This window comes from Mytilus edulis, chromosome 1 (assembly GCF_963676685.1).
Source record: "Mytilus edulis chromosome 1, xbMytEdul2.2, whole genome shotgun sequence".
In the NCBI taxonomy this organism is placed as follows: domain Eukaryota; kingdom Metazoa; phylum Mollusca; class Bivalvia; order Mytilida; family Mytilidae; genus Mytilus; species Mytilus edulis.
In genome coordinates this window covers 6473378-6488555 of record NC_092344.1, presented here as the reverse complement: position 1 = coordinate 6488555, position 15178 = coordinate 6473378, and the positions used below count along the sequence as shown (strand labels likewise).

Genomic DNA, 15178 nt, shown 5'->3' with positions numbered 1-15178 from the left:
AAGATAGCTGCCAGCAGAGGACTAAGGTTAAAATAGGACCCTATGGTAGATACATACAAATGTCTTCTTTTAGAGAACCACTGAATGGAATGAAACCAAACCTAGCATGAATGGTCCTTATGATATGCTGATCAAGTGTTGTTACTTTGTGGCTGATCCATCATCCAAGATGTCCACCAGCGGGGGAATTAGTTTAACATAGGACCCTATGGGAAATGCATACAAATGACTTCTTTTAGAGAACCACTGAATGGAATGAAACCAAACCTAGCATGCATGGTCCTAATGAGATGTTGGCCATGTGTTGATACTTTGAAGCTGAACCATCATCTAAGATGGCCAACAATTGGGGAAATAGTTTAAACATTGGACCTTATGGAAAATGCATACATATGTCTTCTCTTAGAGAACTACTGCTTGGAATGAAACTTTAAATGTCATAAATGTTCCTTATGAGGTGCTGATAAAGTGTTGGTGCTTTGTTATCTTTTTTTATATGATTTCAAAAACCCAAGTATAGTCAGGTGAGCGACACAGGCTCTTGAGAGCTTCAAGTTTATGTGACTATTGAGTCATTTTTGTTGTAATAAATGATTTATTTTGTAGGTTTATAATACTAGCATATGGTGGATGTTTACGACATGGTCTTATACCTAATTTATTGAACGAGGGAAAAGGAGCTCGTTTTAACTGTCGTGATGCTGTTTGGTGGTGGCTGCAGGCAATACAAGACTACTGCCAAATTGTCCCAGATGGTACGAGTATTTTACATGATATAGTACACAGATTATATCCTTCAGATAGTCCAGAAGTTCAAGAACCAGGCTCTTTTGTAAGTTATGAAATCATGCTTCTTGGTTAATTGTTTTTTCCTAAATTTATATTTACAGTAGCTACTGTCACAGATTAATTAAACAGGGAGTTGGTGACTTAGTTTTTACGTTAAATTTTTGTTGTTGTTAATGTCAGATATACCTTTAATGTCCACTCATATTTATGTATGTATTGTAGAAGACATTACTAAGTTGAAAAACTTATGTCCAAAACTTTTGTCCTTTTTGAACAATAAAATATGTTTAAACTAGTTAAAGGTTCTGGTTATAGGATCTCATGTTTCTATTGAACAGTACAGTTAACTCTCGTTGTCTCGAACTCGGTTGACTCGAAATTTCGGATGAGTCGAAGTTTTCACGTGGTCCCGAACTTTATTCCATACAAAAGTATGTAATTCGACTCCTGATGAGTCGAAATTGGATTAGTCGAAATTTCGGTTGAGTCGAACTAAATTTACGGTCCCAAGGTTAACAAAAGCATTCAAAATTAATTTTTTATCTCGAACTAATACACATATGTCAAAACATGACCTCCGGGATTTAAATGGATTGAATAGTTAATCTGACAATACACGTGTAATTAAATTTCCGGTCACTGACCACTGTATTGATTTATGACATGCTATTTTCATGAGTGTTTACCTAAGATTATCTTTTATAGAATTTTGACAAATAATTAGTGATACATTGTTAATGTTCATGAAAAGGTATTTACAATGTTTACAAAACAATTAATTTGTGATTTACGCTAATGAGCTTGGGTGTGTATAAAGTGAGGATTATGGCTTCCATTGATGATCACCTAAAAACTACTCAAACGGCGTCTTTAATCTTGTTATATTTTCTTTTGAAAAGAAAGACTGAGATAAAACATAATGAATAGAAATCAAAATTTTCTTAAATCTCTTGTAATCGAGAATAAACAATTTTTGTCAGCTATAACCGACCTGAATAAAGAAACTATCAATTGGAAATTACTCTCTTGGAAAAGCCATAGGATTTTTTTTAATTGAAAAAATTGAATAAATAAAAATAATGTCATCATAACAATAAAAGACTGTGACATACAAATACATCGATCTGATACTAGAATATCGATCCCCTTGCCATATTCACCCGGATTTATTTTAGCTTTACCAAGCTAAGCAAGAGTTGTGTCCCTTAGATTGTCGAACTTACGGTGTTCGTTTGAGTTGAACTACGTGTATCTCGAAATATTTCTCTGGTCCGGCTGACTTCGACATAACGAGAGTCGACTGTATAATAAAACTTCAGTAAAATCTAAACTGTTTATTGTTAAGTGTGACTCCACTAAATTTGTACTGTTTTGCAGGATCAGCCATTATGTGATGTGATGCAAGAAGCATTACAAAGACACGCTGAAGGTCTGAAGTACAGAGAGTTTAAAGCTGGTCCAGAGATAGATAGTCAGATGATTGATCCAGGTAGGTCTGAAGTACAGAGAGTTTAAAGCTGGTCCAGAGATAGATAGTCAGATGATTGATCCAGGTAAGTCTGAAATACAGAGAGTTTAAAGCTGGTCCAGAGATAGATAGTCAGATGATTGATCCAGGTAGGTCTGAAGTACAGAGAGTTTAAAGCTGGTCCAGAGATAGATAGTCAGATGATTGATCCAGGTAGGTCTGAAGTACAGAGAGTTTAAAGCTGGTCCAGAGATAGATAGTCAGATGATTGATCCAGGTAGGTCTGAAGTACAGAGAGTTTAAAGCTGGTCCAGAGATAGATAGTCAGATGATTGATCCAGGTAGGTCTGAAGTACAGAGAGTTTAAAGCTGGTCCAGAGATAGATAGTCAGATGATTGATCCAGGTAGGTCTGAAGTACAGAGAGTTTAAAGCTGGTCCAGAGATAGATAGTCAGATGATTGATCCAGGTAAGTCTGAAATACAGAGAGTTTAAAGCTGGTCCAGAGATAGATAGTCAGATGATTGATCCAGGTAGGTCTGAAGTACAGAGAGTTTAAAGCTGGTCCAGAGATAGATAGTCAGATGATTGATCCAGGTAGGTCTGAAGTACAGAGAGTTTAAAGCTGGTCCAGAGATAGATAGTCAGATGATTGATCCAGGTAGGTCTGAAGTACAGAGAGTTTAAAGCTGGTCCAGAGATAGATAGTCAGATGATTGATCCAGGTAGGTCTGAAGTACAGAGAGTTTAAAGCTGGTCCAGAGATAGATAGTCAGATGATTGATCCAGGTAGGTCTGAAGTACAGAGAGTTTAAAGCTGGTCCAGAGATAGATAGTCAGATGATTGATCCAGGTAGGTCTGAAGTACAGAGAGTTTAAAGCTGGTCCAGAGATAGATAGTCAGATGATTGATCCAGGTAGGTCTGAAGTACAGAGAGTTTAAAGCTGGTCCAGAGATAGATAGTCAGATGATTGATCCAGGTAGGTCTGAAATACAGAGAGTCTAAAGCTGGTCCAGAGATAGATAGTCAGATGATTGATCCAGGTAGGTCTGAAGTACAGAGAGTTTAAAGCTGGTCCAGAGATAGATAGTCAGATGATTGATCCAGGTAGGTCTGAAGTACAGAGAGTTTAAAGCTGGTCCAGAGATAGATAGTCAGATGATTGATCCAGGTAGGTCTGAAGTACAGAGAGTTTAAAGCTGGTCCAGAGATAGATAGTCAGATGATTGATCCAGGTAGGTCTGAAGTACAGAGAGTTTAAAGCTGGTCCAGAGATAGATAGTCAGATGATTGATCCAGGTAGGTCTGAAGTACAGAGAGTTTAAAGCTGGTTCAGAGATAGATAGTCAGATGATTGATCCAGGTAGGTCTGAAATACAGAGAGTTTAAAGCTGATCCAGAGATAGATAGTCAGATGATTGATCCAGGTAGGTCTGAAATACAGAGAGTCTAAAGCTGGTCCAGAGATAGATAGTCAGATGATTGATCCAGGTAGGTCTGAAATACAGAGAGTCTAAAGCTGGTCCAGAGATAGATAGTCAGATGATTGATCCAGGTAGGTCTGAAGTACAGAGAGTTTAAAGCTGGTCCAGAGATAGATAGTCAGATGATTGATCCAGGTAGGTCTGAAGTACAGAGAGTTTAAAGCTGATCCAGAGATAGATAGTCAGATGATTGATCCAGGTAGGTCTGAAGTACAGAGAGTTTAAAGCTGGTCCAGAGATAGATAGTCAGATGATTGATCCAGGTATGAATAAGCTACTTTTACTTTTTTATTTTATTATATAAACACATCCTTTCAAAGTAAATTTTTAACTTTATATTTGAAATATTAATTTTTATAACTTCTTACTTAATCATGTTAACATTCCTGTTTTGATCTCAAGACACTAGAAAAGTTGTCTGATCTGTAATATAAAATAAGTAAGATAAAAATTATGTCCTATTCCCTATTGTTACAGTTTTCATTTGTCAGTTGATGCATTCAGAGAGGTGATGCTTACACTGTTTAATTATTGTTGAGTCTTTCTGTATTTAACAATTACAATATGTATACATATTAAATTAAAAAACGAAGGCACCACATACAGAAATTACCAGGCTTTTATAGACATATTGACAATGTTTGTTAGTATTATGTGTAAAACTGAAATAGAGAAACTCCAAAAACTCAGAAGAAATACAACTGATTCCTGGTTTTACTTATAGGTTTTAACAATGAGATTGGTGTGACCTGGGAAAATGGTTTTGTGTTTGGTGGTAATGAGTGGAACTGTGGAACATGGATGGATAAAATGGGAAGTTCTGACAAAGCTGGCAACAAAGGAAAACCAGCAACACCAAGGTTATATATGCCTAATTAGATACAAAATTTAAAAACTCATCAAAAATACAAGACATATAATTTGGTAGTTCAGACACATGTTTTGCCTACAAAAGACAATTAAGTGATGCTTTAAGTCAAAGAGCATTAATAACCAAAAATACCAAAATGTTATGCCAAATACTGTTCCGTAGTAGCTTTATCATGTTTGTAAGAGAATTTAGATTAATTTTTTTATTAAATATTCTCCAGCTAACATTTTTATATTTTTGTTGCCTATAATAAAATTTAAGATTGAAGCAAAGATTAGATTATCTATAGAAACAAGGGATTATATAAAGTGATCTATTCTACAAGGCAAATTTTGAGAAAACAATGGCTGCAGGAAATTTTTCTTTTCTTGTTCATGATCATATGTAACTAGAAACAGGTTACGTGGATTTGCTTTGATATCTATTTTATGGGTTTTACTTTTAGTCTTGAAAATAGAAGTAGATAGGTTTTAAAGAATGTTGGATTTTTAAAGTTCTCATGAAAGAAAAGAGATTTGGGTATCCATCAGTGAACCATATGAAGGTATAAACAAACATGCCGCTGGTATGGGTTGTCTTTTTAAGTTTTAATATGACTCGCAGTGAAATATATGTCTGGGTAAGAATTTTTGGGAACTTCAATATATAGATGGGATGGTTTAGTCCCATCCGCATATCTGTACCATATATTTGTATATTGAGGATTATTGTAATTTTTGACAATGACACTTTAGTTTACCTGGTGAAATAAGTTCCAAGTTGGTGAAATTTGTTCCATATCTGGTGAAATAAGTTCTGGGTTTGTGATATATGTTTCTTACTTGGTGAAATAAGTTCTGGGTTTGTGATATATGTTTCTTACTTGGTGAAATAAGTTCTGGGTTTGTGATATATGTTTCTTACCTGGTGAAATAAGTTCTGGGTTTGTGAGATTTGATCCTCACCTGGTGAAATAAGTTCCTTGTCTGTGAAATGTGTTCCACTGGTTAAACAAGTTATCTTATAAACTGAGCATTTGTCATCAGTGAGTTTAAAGTTATCATTCAAGTACATTATAAAAACATGTATTATATTGTTCTGGAACTTATTTCACATTTGGTAAAAAAAATAGTTCCGTAACAAATTTTCCAGTGCTGGAACATGTTTTCTGTGATATAAATTCCAGTGGAACATATTTCCTATATAACTAGTGTAAAACCATCCAAACAGGAATATATCAAACAGTAGTGGTAAAGAATTATTGACACAAGTAAGATAATAGTTTCTTATGTCTGATTATAATATGACTTGCTTTTAAATAAATGTGTGGTTAAGGACTTTTGGGAACTTCTATATTTGAATGTTTGTGGTTTAACCCCAGCCACACGTATGTACCATACATTTGTATATTGAGGATTATTGTGATTGTTGACAATGAATGAATGTGATATGCTACAGGAATGGGTCAGCTGTTGAACTTGTTGGCCTCAGTAAATCAGCAGTTAGATGGCTTCAAGAAATGAAAGCAAAAAGCAAATATCCTTATGATTCTGTAAATGCTAAAATAAATGGTAAGTATTTCTTCCCATTGAATTTTTTTGTACTAGTTTGAATTTGTGTAATAAATGCTCAACAAATAGATAGGAAGTGGTATGACAAAATTGTATAAATCAAATTGTAAATAAAAATATTTTATGTTTATTTTTAAGTATCAGTGTAATTGCTTCTTCTTCTGATGTCACCATACAACATTATGACTTCTTTAACAGTTCCAATGTGTCAGTCTAGATAAGAAATTTATATGCATATCACATAGACATGTTCTCACCATAATATACATGTAACATTTGCCACTGGAGTGACTGGACATTAAACTCAAATCAATAAAAATGTTTTTAGCATTGATTTCTTTCAGTCCGTTGCATACTTTAAAATGCTAAGATAATGTAAATAGATTTAATAGTACTTTATATTTTTCAAAATTGAGGGGCCAAAAACTAGTTTCTACTTTCTTTGCTTATTATGTCATCTTTGATCTGTAATTGTGAAACGTCTTTTGAAAAAAAGATATTATGTCCCAGCTACTACGTGAGGCAAGTATGTATTATAAGATGGCTTTTAATAAAAATGTCAGTTTCACTTCTACTTCAAAGGAACATTATATTGTTTCAGGTGCTGATGTAAAAGTTACATTCAAAGAATGGGAAGAAAAGATACAATCTAATTTTGAAGAGTTTTTTTGGATCAACTCTACACCAATGCCTGACAGGGAACCTCACCCAGAACTGATAAACAAACGAGGGATCTATAAAGATTCTTACTTTGCCAAACCATTCTTTGCAGATTTTCAATTAAGACCAAATTTCTTTGTGGCTATGGCCGTGGTGAGTTTTTAAAATAGATTTACTACAATACAGAGTAATAAGATATGTTGATTTCAGACTAATTGTGAAAAGTAAGACAATGACATCATGGTTATAAAAGCATTTAGAAATGTTGACAATCTTCCTTGTCTAATTCTGTGAAATAATGAATTTGTTCAAAACAAGAAGCACTTAAGACTCAGTTCATGTCTGCAACTAATAATGTTAAAAGGTCAAAGTAGAAAAGTATGTGTTTATGTTGTTCATCTAAAAGGAAATGTGTACCAGTTGCATGTACTCGTAGTTCAATGAATGGATTAAGTATCTTACATCACATTATTAACTTCTTTGTTTTTAAATGGACAATTTTGTATAAACAATTATACATCAATGTAAGGCCAGAATTTTTTTATTTGTTGGTTTACGGATCCGCCGACCCGATTTTGCCGATTTCCAGAATAAAAATAAAATTGACTTTTCATGCTTTTTTTATTCCCGCCGACCCTAACAAATGCATTATCCCTGAAAAATAATTAAAATAACTTTTTTATGAAATGCAATGCATTAATCACTAACAAAATTGATAACACTTTCTGTTGTGAAAAAATAAAACTTCCAGTTTATATTTCTAAAAATAGACATATCAATTATAACTGACCTTGAAATGTTGTTTGCGCAAATAATTTTGCGGAACGAAACTTGTGTTTAAAACCAATTACACAATAAGTTCGTTTCCCTTATTTGTCATCAGTCCGTAAGATGCATCATCTTATAGAAATAGACTTGTCCAACTGTGGACAGGGTGAAGGCATCAAGTTGAAGTACTGAAAATTAATAAATCATTTGGAATTTTCTTGTTTCATAGATAATAAAAAAAAATATTGTCCATTTGGATAAAAAACGGGAATGCAAGACAACAGATTAACCCGATAATCTCGTTTTTCCAGTGGACGAGTCCATTAGGTTTTTGACACGTGTGTTGAAACTTATTTTCGTACGACGTTTTTACATTTTTTTCTTTATCAGTTTTCTTGCTTGAAGATCATTATTCACCAAGTTTTCTGGAATTGATTAAGAGCTACGCAAATCTATTTTTCTTGTTTCTGAAATGACGATTTTATTTGGTCTTTGACCGTGCACCCCCCTTTTTTTTAACTGTAAATTTTTAGACAATCATCATGCGATGTTTATAAAAGCTGAGCAATAATATTTCATCGAACTAAAATTTAAGAAATGATGATAAAAAGTAAAAACACAAAAATACTGAACTCCGAGGAAAATTCAAAAAGGAAAATCCAAAATCAAAAGGCAAAATCAAAAGTCCAAACACATCAAACGAATGGATAACAACTGTCATATTCCTGACTTGGTACAGGCATTCTCTAATGTAGAAAATAGCATAACAAACATATTGTTAGAAAGGTGAACTATATAATGATTTTGCATATTTTTCTGTCTTCAAAAGATTTTTTTTTTTCTTTTTTTTCCCGACCGACCGACCCGACTTTTTCATGGGGAAAATCCGTAAACCAACAAATTAAAAAACTGTGGCCTAAGATATCACTTGCTTGCTCCTTTAGAGTAACTTTGATATATTGATCTGTTTCAGGCACCAGAACTATTTACTCCAGAAAATGCATGGACTGCCCTGAAACAAGCTCAGGACATTCTAGTTGGACCTTTAGGTGTCAAAACATTAGATCCAAGGTAATGAAAATACCAGATTTTACTTAATATGGGGACGAAGTCCCCAATTACGGTAGAAAAATCAATAAAAAAAAAAAAAATAAATAAATAAATCGGGAAAATTTCTACTAATGAACTCAAAATCGTTAACTTTTTTTTTCAGATCTACTTCCTGTTCCGGTTTTCTCCGCTTTTGCGCAGATATCTGTCTTGTTTGCATGAGACTTTGAAAAAATTTATATTTATCAGTCTAGTAAAATATAAGATTGGATCTCAATACAAATTCAATTTTAATAATTGTTTGATATGAAAAAACGTTACCTGATGAAAGCGTTTCTTTTGTTTACATCGAATATGACGTCATAACTTAAAGAACGTCACAGCTAATTCCCTAACAACAGAATCAAAATCGGGAACGTTACGTATGGTATTTCGGTTTCTTTTATCAACGTGATTGAATTAAAAAAATAATACATACAGACTTCGTCCCCATTCACAGGTTATGCCTGCCTCATATTATAAAACCTCCAGTTTACATGATAGTTGGATCATTTTAATTGATTTATTAAAAGGTTTGAATTAAAAATAAAGTTCTTTAAAAGTTTGGTATTTTTTTATAGATGAATCAACTTAGATAACATCAGAATGATATATTACCTTGAATTTAGATCATTTCTAGATACTTATCAAAATATTTTAGGATGTCATTCACTTGAGATTTGTTATATATAAAGGCTTTGTTTTATGTATTACAGTGACTGGTCATATGTAGCAGATTATGATAAGTTTTATGTATTACAGTGACTGGTCATATGTAGCAGATTATGATAAGTTTTATGTATTACAGTGACTGGTCATATGTAGCAGATTATGATAAGTTTTATGTATTACAGTGACTGGTCATATGTAGCAGATTATGATAAGTTTTATGTATTACAGTGACTGGTCACATGTAGCAGATTATGATAAGTTTTATGTATTACAGTGACTTGTCATATGTAGCAGATTATGATAAGTTTTATGTATTACAGTGACTGGTCACATGTAGCAGATTATGATAAGTTTTATGTATTACAGTGACTGGTCATATGTAGCAGATTATGATAAGTTTTATGTATTACAGTGACTGGTCATATGTAGCAGATTATGATAAGTTTTATGTATTACAGTGACTGGTCATATGTAGCAGATTATGATAAGTTTTATGTATTACAGTGACTGGTCATATGTAGCAGATTATGATAAGTTTTATGTATTACAGTGACTGGTCATATGTAGCAGATTATATATAAAGGCTTTGTTTTATGTATTACAGTGACTGGTCATATGTAGCAGATTATGATAAGTTTTATGTATTACAGTGACTGGTCATATGTAGCAGATTATGATAAGTTTTATGTATTACAGTGACTGGTCATATGTAGCAGATTATGATAAGTTTTATGTATTACAGTGACTGGTCATATGTAGCAGATTATGATAAGTTTTATGTATTACAGTGACTGGTCACATGTAGCAGATTATGATAAGTTTTATGTATTACAGTGACTGGTCATATGTAGCAGATTATGATAAGTTTTATGTATTACAGTGACTGGTCACATGTAGCAGATTATGATAAGTTTTATGTATTACAGTGACTGGTCATATGTAGCAGATTATGATAAGTTTTATGTATTACAGTGACTGGTCACATGTAGCAGATTATGATAAGTTTTATGTATTACAGTGACTGGTCATATGTAGCAGATTATGATAAGTTTTATGTATTACAGTGACTGGTCATATGTAGCAGATTATGATAAGTTTTATGTATTACAGTGACTGGTCATATGTAGCAGATTATATATAAAGGCTTTGTTTTATGTATTACAGTGACTGGTCATATGTAGCAGATTATGATAAGTTTTATGTATTACAGTGACTGGTCATATGTAGCAGATTATGATAAGTTTTATGTATTACAGTGACTGGTCATATGTAGCAGATTATATATAAAGGCTTTGTTTTATGTATTACAGTGACTGGTCATATGTAGCAGATTATGATAAGTTTTATGTATTACAGTGACTGGTCATATGTAGCAGATTATGATAAGTTTTATGTATTACAGTGACTGGTCATATGTAGCAGATTATATATAAAGGCTTTGTTTTATGTATTACAGTGACTGGTCATATGTAGCAGATTATGATAAGTTTTATGTATTACAGTGACTGGTCATATGTAGCAGATTATGATAAGTTTTATGTATTACAGTGACTGGTCATATGTAGCAGATTATATATAAAGGCTTTGTTTTATGTATTACAGTGACTGGTCATATGTAGCAGATTATGATAAGTTTTATGTATAAGAGTGACTGGTCATATGTAGCAGATTATGATAAGTTTTATGTATTACAGTGACTGGTCATACGTAGCAGATTATGATAAGTTTTATGTATTACAGTGACTGGTCATACGTAGCAGATCATGATAAGTTTTATGTATTACAGTGACTGGTCATACGTAGCAGATTATGATAAGTTTTATGTATTACAGTGACTGGTCATATGTAGCAGATTATATATAAAGGCTTTGTTTTATGTATTACAGTGACTGGTCATATGTAGCAGATTATGATAAGTTTTATGTATTACAGTGACTGGTCATATGTAGCAGATTATATATAAAGGCTTTGTTTTATGTATTACAGTGACTGGTCATATGTAGCAGATTATATATAAAGGCTTTGTTTTATGTATTACAGTGACTGGTCATATGTAGCAGATTATGATAAGTTTTATGTATTACAGTGACTGGTCATATGTAGCAGATTATGATAAGTTTTATGTATTACAGTGACTGGTCATATGTAGCAGATTATGATAAGTTTTATGTATTACAGTGACTGGTCATATGTAGCAGATTATGATAAGTTTTATGTATTACAGTGACTATATGTAGCAGATTATGATAAGTTTTATGTATTACAGTGACTGGTCATATGTAGCAGATTATGATAAGTTTTATGTATTACAGTGACTGGTCATATGTAGCAGATTATGATAAGTTTTATGTATTACAGTGACTGGTCATATGTAGCAGATTATATATAAAGGCTTTGTTTTATGTATTACAGTGACTGGTCATATGTAGCAGATTATATATAAAGGCTTTGTTTTATGTATTACAGTGACTGGTCATATGTAGCAGATTATGATAAGTTTTATGTATTACAGTGACTGGTCATATGTAGCAGATTATATATAAAGGCTTTGTTTTATGTATTACAGTGACTGGTCATATGTAGCAGATTATGATAAGTTTTATGTATTACAGTGACTGGTCATATGTAGCAGATTATGATAAGTTTTATGTATTACAGTGACTGGTCATATGTAGCAGATTATGATAAGTTTTATGTATTACAGTGACTGGTCATATGTAGCAGATTATGATAAGTTTTATGTATTACAGTGACTATATGTAGCAGATTATGATAAGTTTTATGTATTACAGTGACTGGTCATATGTAGCAGATTATGATAAGTTTTATGTATTACAGTGACTGGTCATATGTAGCAGATTATGATAAGTTTTATGTATTACAGTGACTGGTCATATGTAGCAGATTATGATAAGTTTTATGTATTACAGTGACTGGTCATATGTAGCAGATTATGATAACAGCAATGACTCTGATGATCCTAAAGTAGCTCATGGTTTTAACTACCATAATGGTCCTGTGAGTATATTGGAAATAATATTTAAGCCCATAAAAATGACACATTTTAAGCATGAAGCAAATCCAGATATAGGCACAAGAACCATAATGACACAAAAGGAAAACATTTACACAAAACTCATGGACTCATGCAAAACTGACAAATATGTCAAAAAAGCTCAATTTAAAAAAAAATTACATTTATATAATGATCTGGGTCAAGGTTTTACCACAAAAAATTTTGCTACACAAGGTCTATACAAAGGTGTTAATGTTGATAGAATACTTTTAGGGTTAGGATTTGTCTCATTACTAATTTTGCCAAAAACTATGTGTTTCGTGTTAGACATGTTAATTTTAACAAGTGTATGGAATCATTGTGACATCACAGGAACTGATGTGTGCAGATTATATCAACCCATATGTTTTTTCTAATAGTAAAACAAACATGATTTTGAAAGGAAAGAAGAACTTTTCTATTTTTGCCACTTCACAGGCTAAATAATGGCTCTTATGATACCCCTTCTATCTTTTAGACACAAAAATATGGGTAGCAATGATATCATTCCTTAAAAACAATTATTTCCTTAAATATTAATAAATATTAATTATTTTATACATATTTTGTAGGAATGGGTTTGGCTGATGGGTTACTTCTTACGAGCTAAGTTAATCTTTGCTGACAAACTTGAGAAGAGAATACCAGGGATAAGGAAACAGACTATGGGATATATCAAATCTAAAATGACAGTACATTTTGAGCATCTTACAGGTTCTCCATGGCAATCATTACCAGAATTAACTAATTCACATGGATCTGTATGTATTGTTAATCAAGGGGGGGATTTAAAATAGGGGGCTTTTAATTCTGTTTGTTTTCAATTTTTTTAATTGTGAAAAAAAAAAGTTTTCATTTTTTTAAATGGATGATAATAATAAATATAAATTGATAATTGAATGTATTCTCTTTTCGATTTTTCTTGATCCTTCAGTTTGTAGTTTTATGGTAATGTTTAATTCAGTCCCTTTATCATTGTGTATATTTGAGTTAATTCAAGATGATTAAATCAACATTAAAAGGACCATGTTTGATGTAAAAAAAAAATGCTGTAATGTTGTTTTTGTATTTGTATGCTTAAGATAGTTTTCCTTTTTCAGTATTGTCGAGACAGTTGTGCTGCCCAGGCTTGGAGTGTTGGGTGCTTATTAGAAGTATTTTATGACTTGAATCAAGTAGAAGAAGAAGATGACCTTGCCAAGTCTGCTGTGAGACCAAAGGACAAACATGATGTTCTTGTTTCTGTTTCCTAGATACACAATGTTATAATGTCATCAATTACACCACATTACTGATGAGGGTATACAGTGATCTTGTTAGAAGTAATTGTATTTTGTGATATTTTTGTAATGGCTCTGTGATATATATTATCATGGATTTTAGACGGGAGAATAAGTGTAACTTGTATAAAATTAACATATAATTAACATAGAACTGGTTTTGGGAGTTTTTACTTCCATTATGTTTCAATCATTCCTATGTTTTTTTATACTATTATATTGGTTTAAGTTTATACTGTGACACCAATCTTACCTGATCTGTTTACTATTCAGTAGCTATTGACAAAATCTTGTAACAAGATGTTGTTTTAAAAATGATCAATTATTATATTTTTAAAACAAATAAAAACTAATCCACCTGTTTTTTTACCAAATTGGTTTTTTTTTCAATTTGATTAGCTTTAAATGTTAACAGCATTAATCTCAAATGTACAGTACACATATATTATAGGTTTATTAAGTGGATAGTGAGAAAGTACTGTAAGTTGTTGATCTCAATTTTTTTCCTTCAATCTTAACATTGAAATCCACAATCAAATTACAAATAATTTACAAACCTGCATATAAATTGGTGCTGATTATGTAAGGTTTGCTTCACTTAAAGGTATCTTGATTGTCGGTACATTCAAAGAAATTAAGACAACATAGACATTGTACATCAGTTTTACAAACAAACATAAAATCACAATCTTGGATATGTTTGAACTTAGAATCATGAAAAGAAAGTTTGTTTTTTAGTTTTATATTTTACCTCAATTTTTTTTTTTCAAAGATATTTTCCTTTTTTGTTTTTGCTTTGTACACAAACTAAATAAGCTGCAGTTTTGTGATATTATATTATGTGATATATAGTTATACTTTAAAAGATACATTGCGTAATTGATTATAATTAGCTTTTGTGTCAGTTATGTTACTGTTAGATATTTTTACAAATGCTTTTTTTATGAAAAAAAATAAATACTTGTAATTTAAAGTGTTAAACTGGGGAGTGATCCATTTAAAACTATGGAATCCCTTTAAGTGTGCCATGTTAATATGTGAGTACAGTTTGAAACATAATTTAATATTTTTGTTTACATGCAGATGAAAAATAAAAAGCTATGTTTGTTAGAGTATGATATGCACATTGTAAATTGACAAAGGCATCTTTTAAGCCTGTTAGCTTATGAGCGTCCCTCATCATCAATATATTACCAAATGCTTTTGCTGATCATAAACAAATTACAAAAATCATGTGCAAATCAGAGGAAAACATATCACATGCAACATGTCCTTCTATAGCATGAAAAGTAATACAACAAAATATTGTATGGCACTTAAGAGGAAATAATAGATTACACAGTAATTATATTTAAATCAAAATTAAATAACAAAATTACAAAATTCTGCATGCCACACAAAACTGCAGGTTGAAAATCTCTTTAAATTTCTTTTTGTTCTTTAAAAACTGTTTCTGATTTTCTGATCTGATCGAACATTCACTGGGAATT

General features: G+C 31.9%; 1 protein-coding gene across 4 annotated transcripts in view; it reads left to right on the top strand.

The window, feature by feature from the left end:
* Positions 1 to 14977, top strand: part of LOC139510350 (glycogen debranching enzyme-like) — a 39377-nt gene extending 24400 nt beyond the window's left edge. For 2 of the 4 annotated variants that reach the window (XM_071296924.1, XM_071296912.1), the window contains exons 21-29: positions 607 to 832; positions 2167 to 2278; positions 4468 to 4603; positions 6052 to 6164; positions 6766 to 6977; positions 8566 to 8663; positions 12284 to 12371; positions 12981 to 13169; positions 13509 to 14977. In XM_071296924.1, coding sequence (XP_071153025.1) covers positions 607 to 832; positions 2167 to 2278; positions 4468 to 4603; positions 6052 to 6164; positions 6766 to 6977; positions 8566 to 8663; positions 12284 to 12371; positions 12981 to 13169; positions 13509 to 13661 — 1327 coding nt within the window. In that variant the 3' untranslated portion in view covers positions 13662 to 14977. Of the gene's footprint in view, positions 1 to 606; positions 833 to 2166; positions 2279 to 3690; positions 3751 to 4467; positions 4604 to 6051; positions 6165 to 6765; positions 6978 to 8565; positions 8664 to 9397; positions 9474 to 12283; positions 12372 to 12980; positions 13170 to 13508 lie in introns of those variants that run through there. The other 2 variants (XM_071296934.1, XM_071296941.1) reach the window with 2 other exon arrangements.
* Positions 14978 to 15178: the final 201 nt, after the last annotated feature.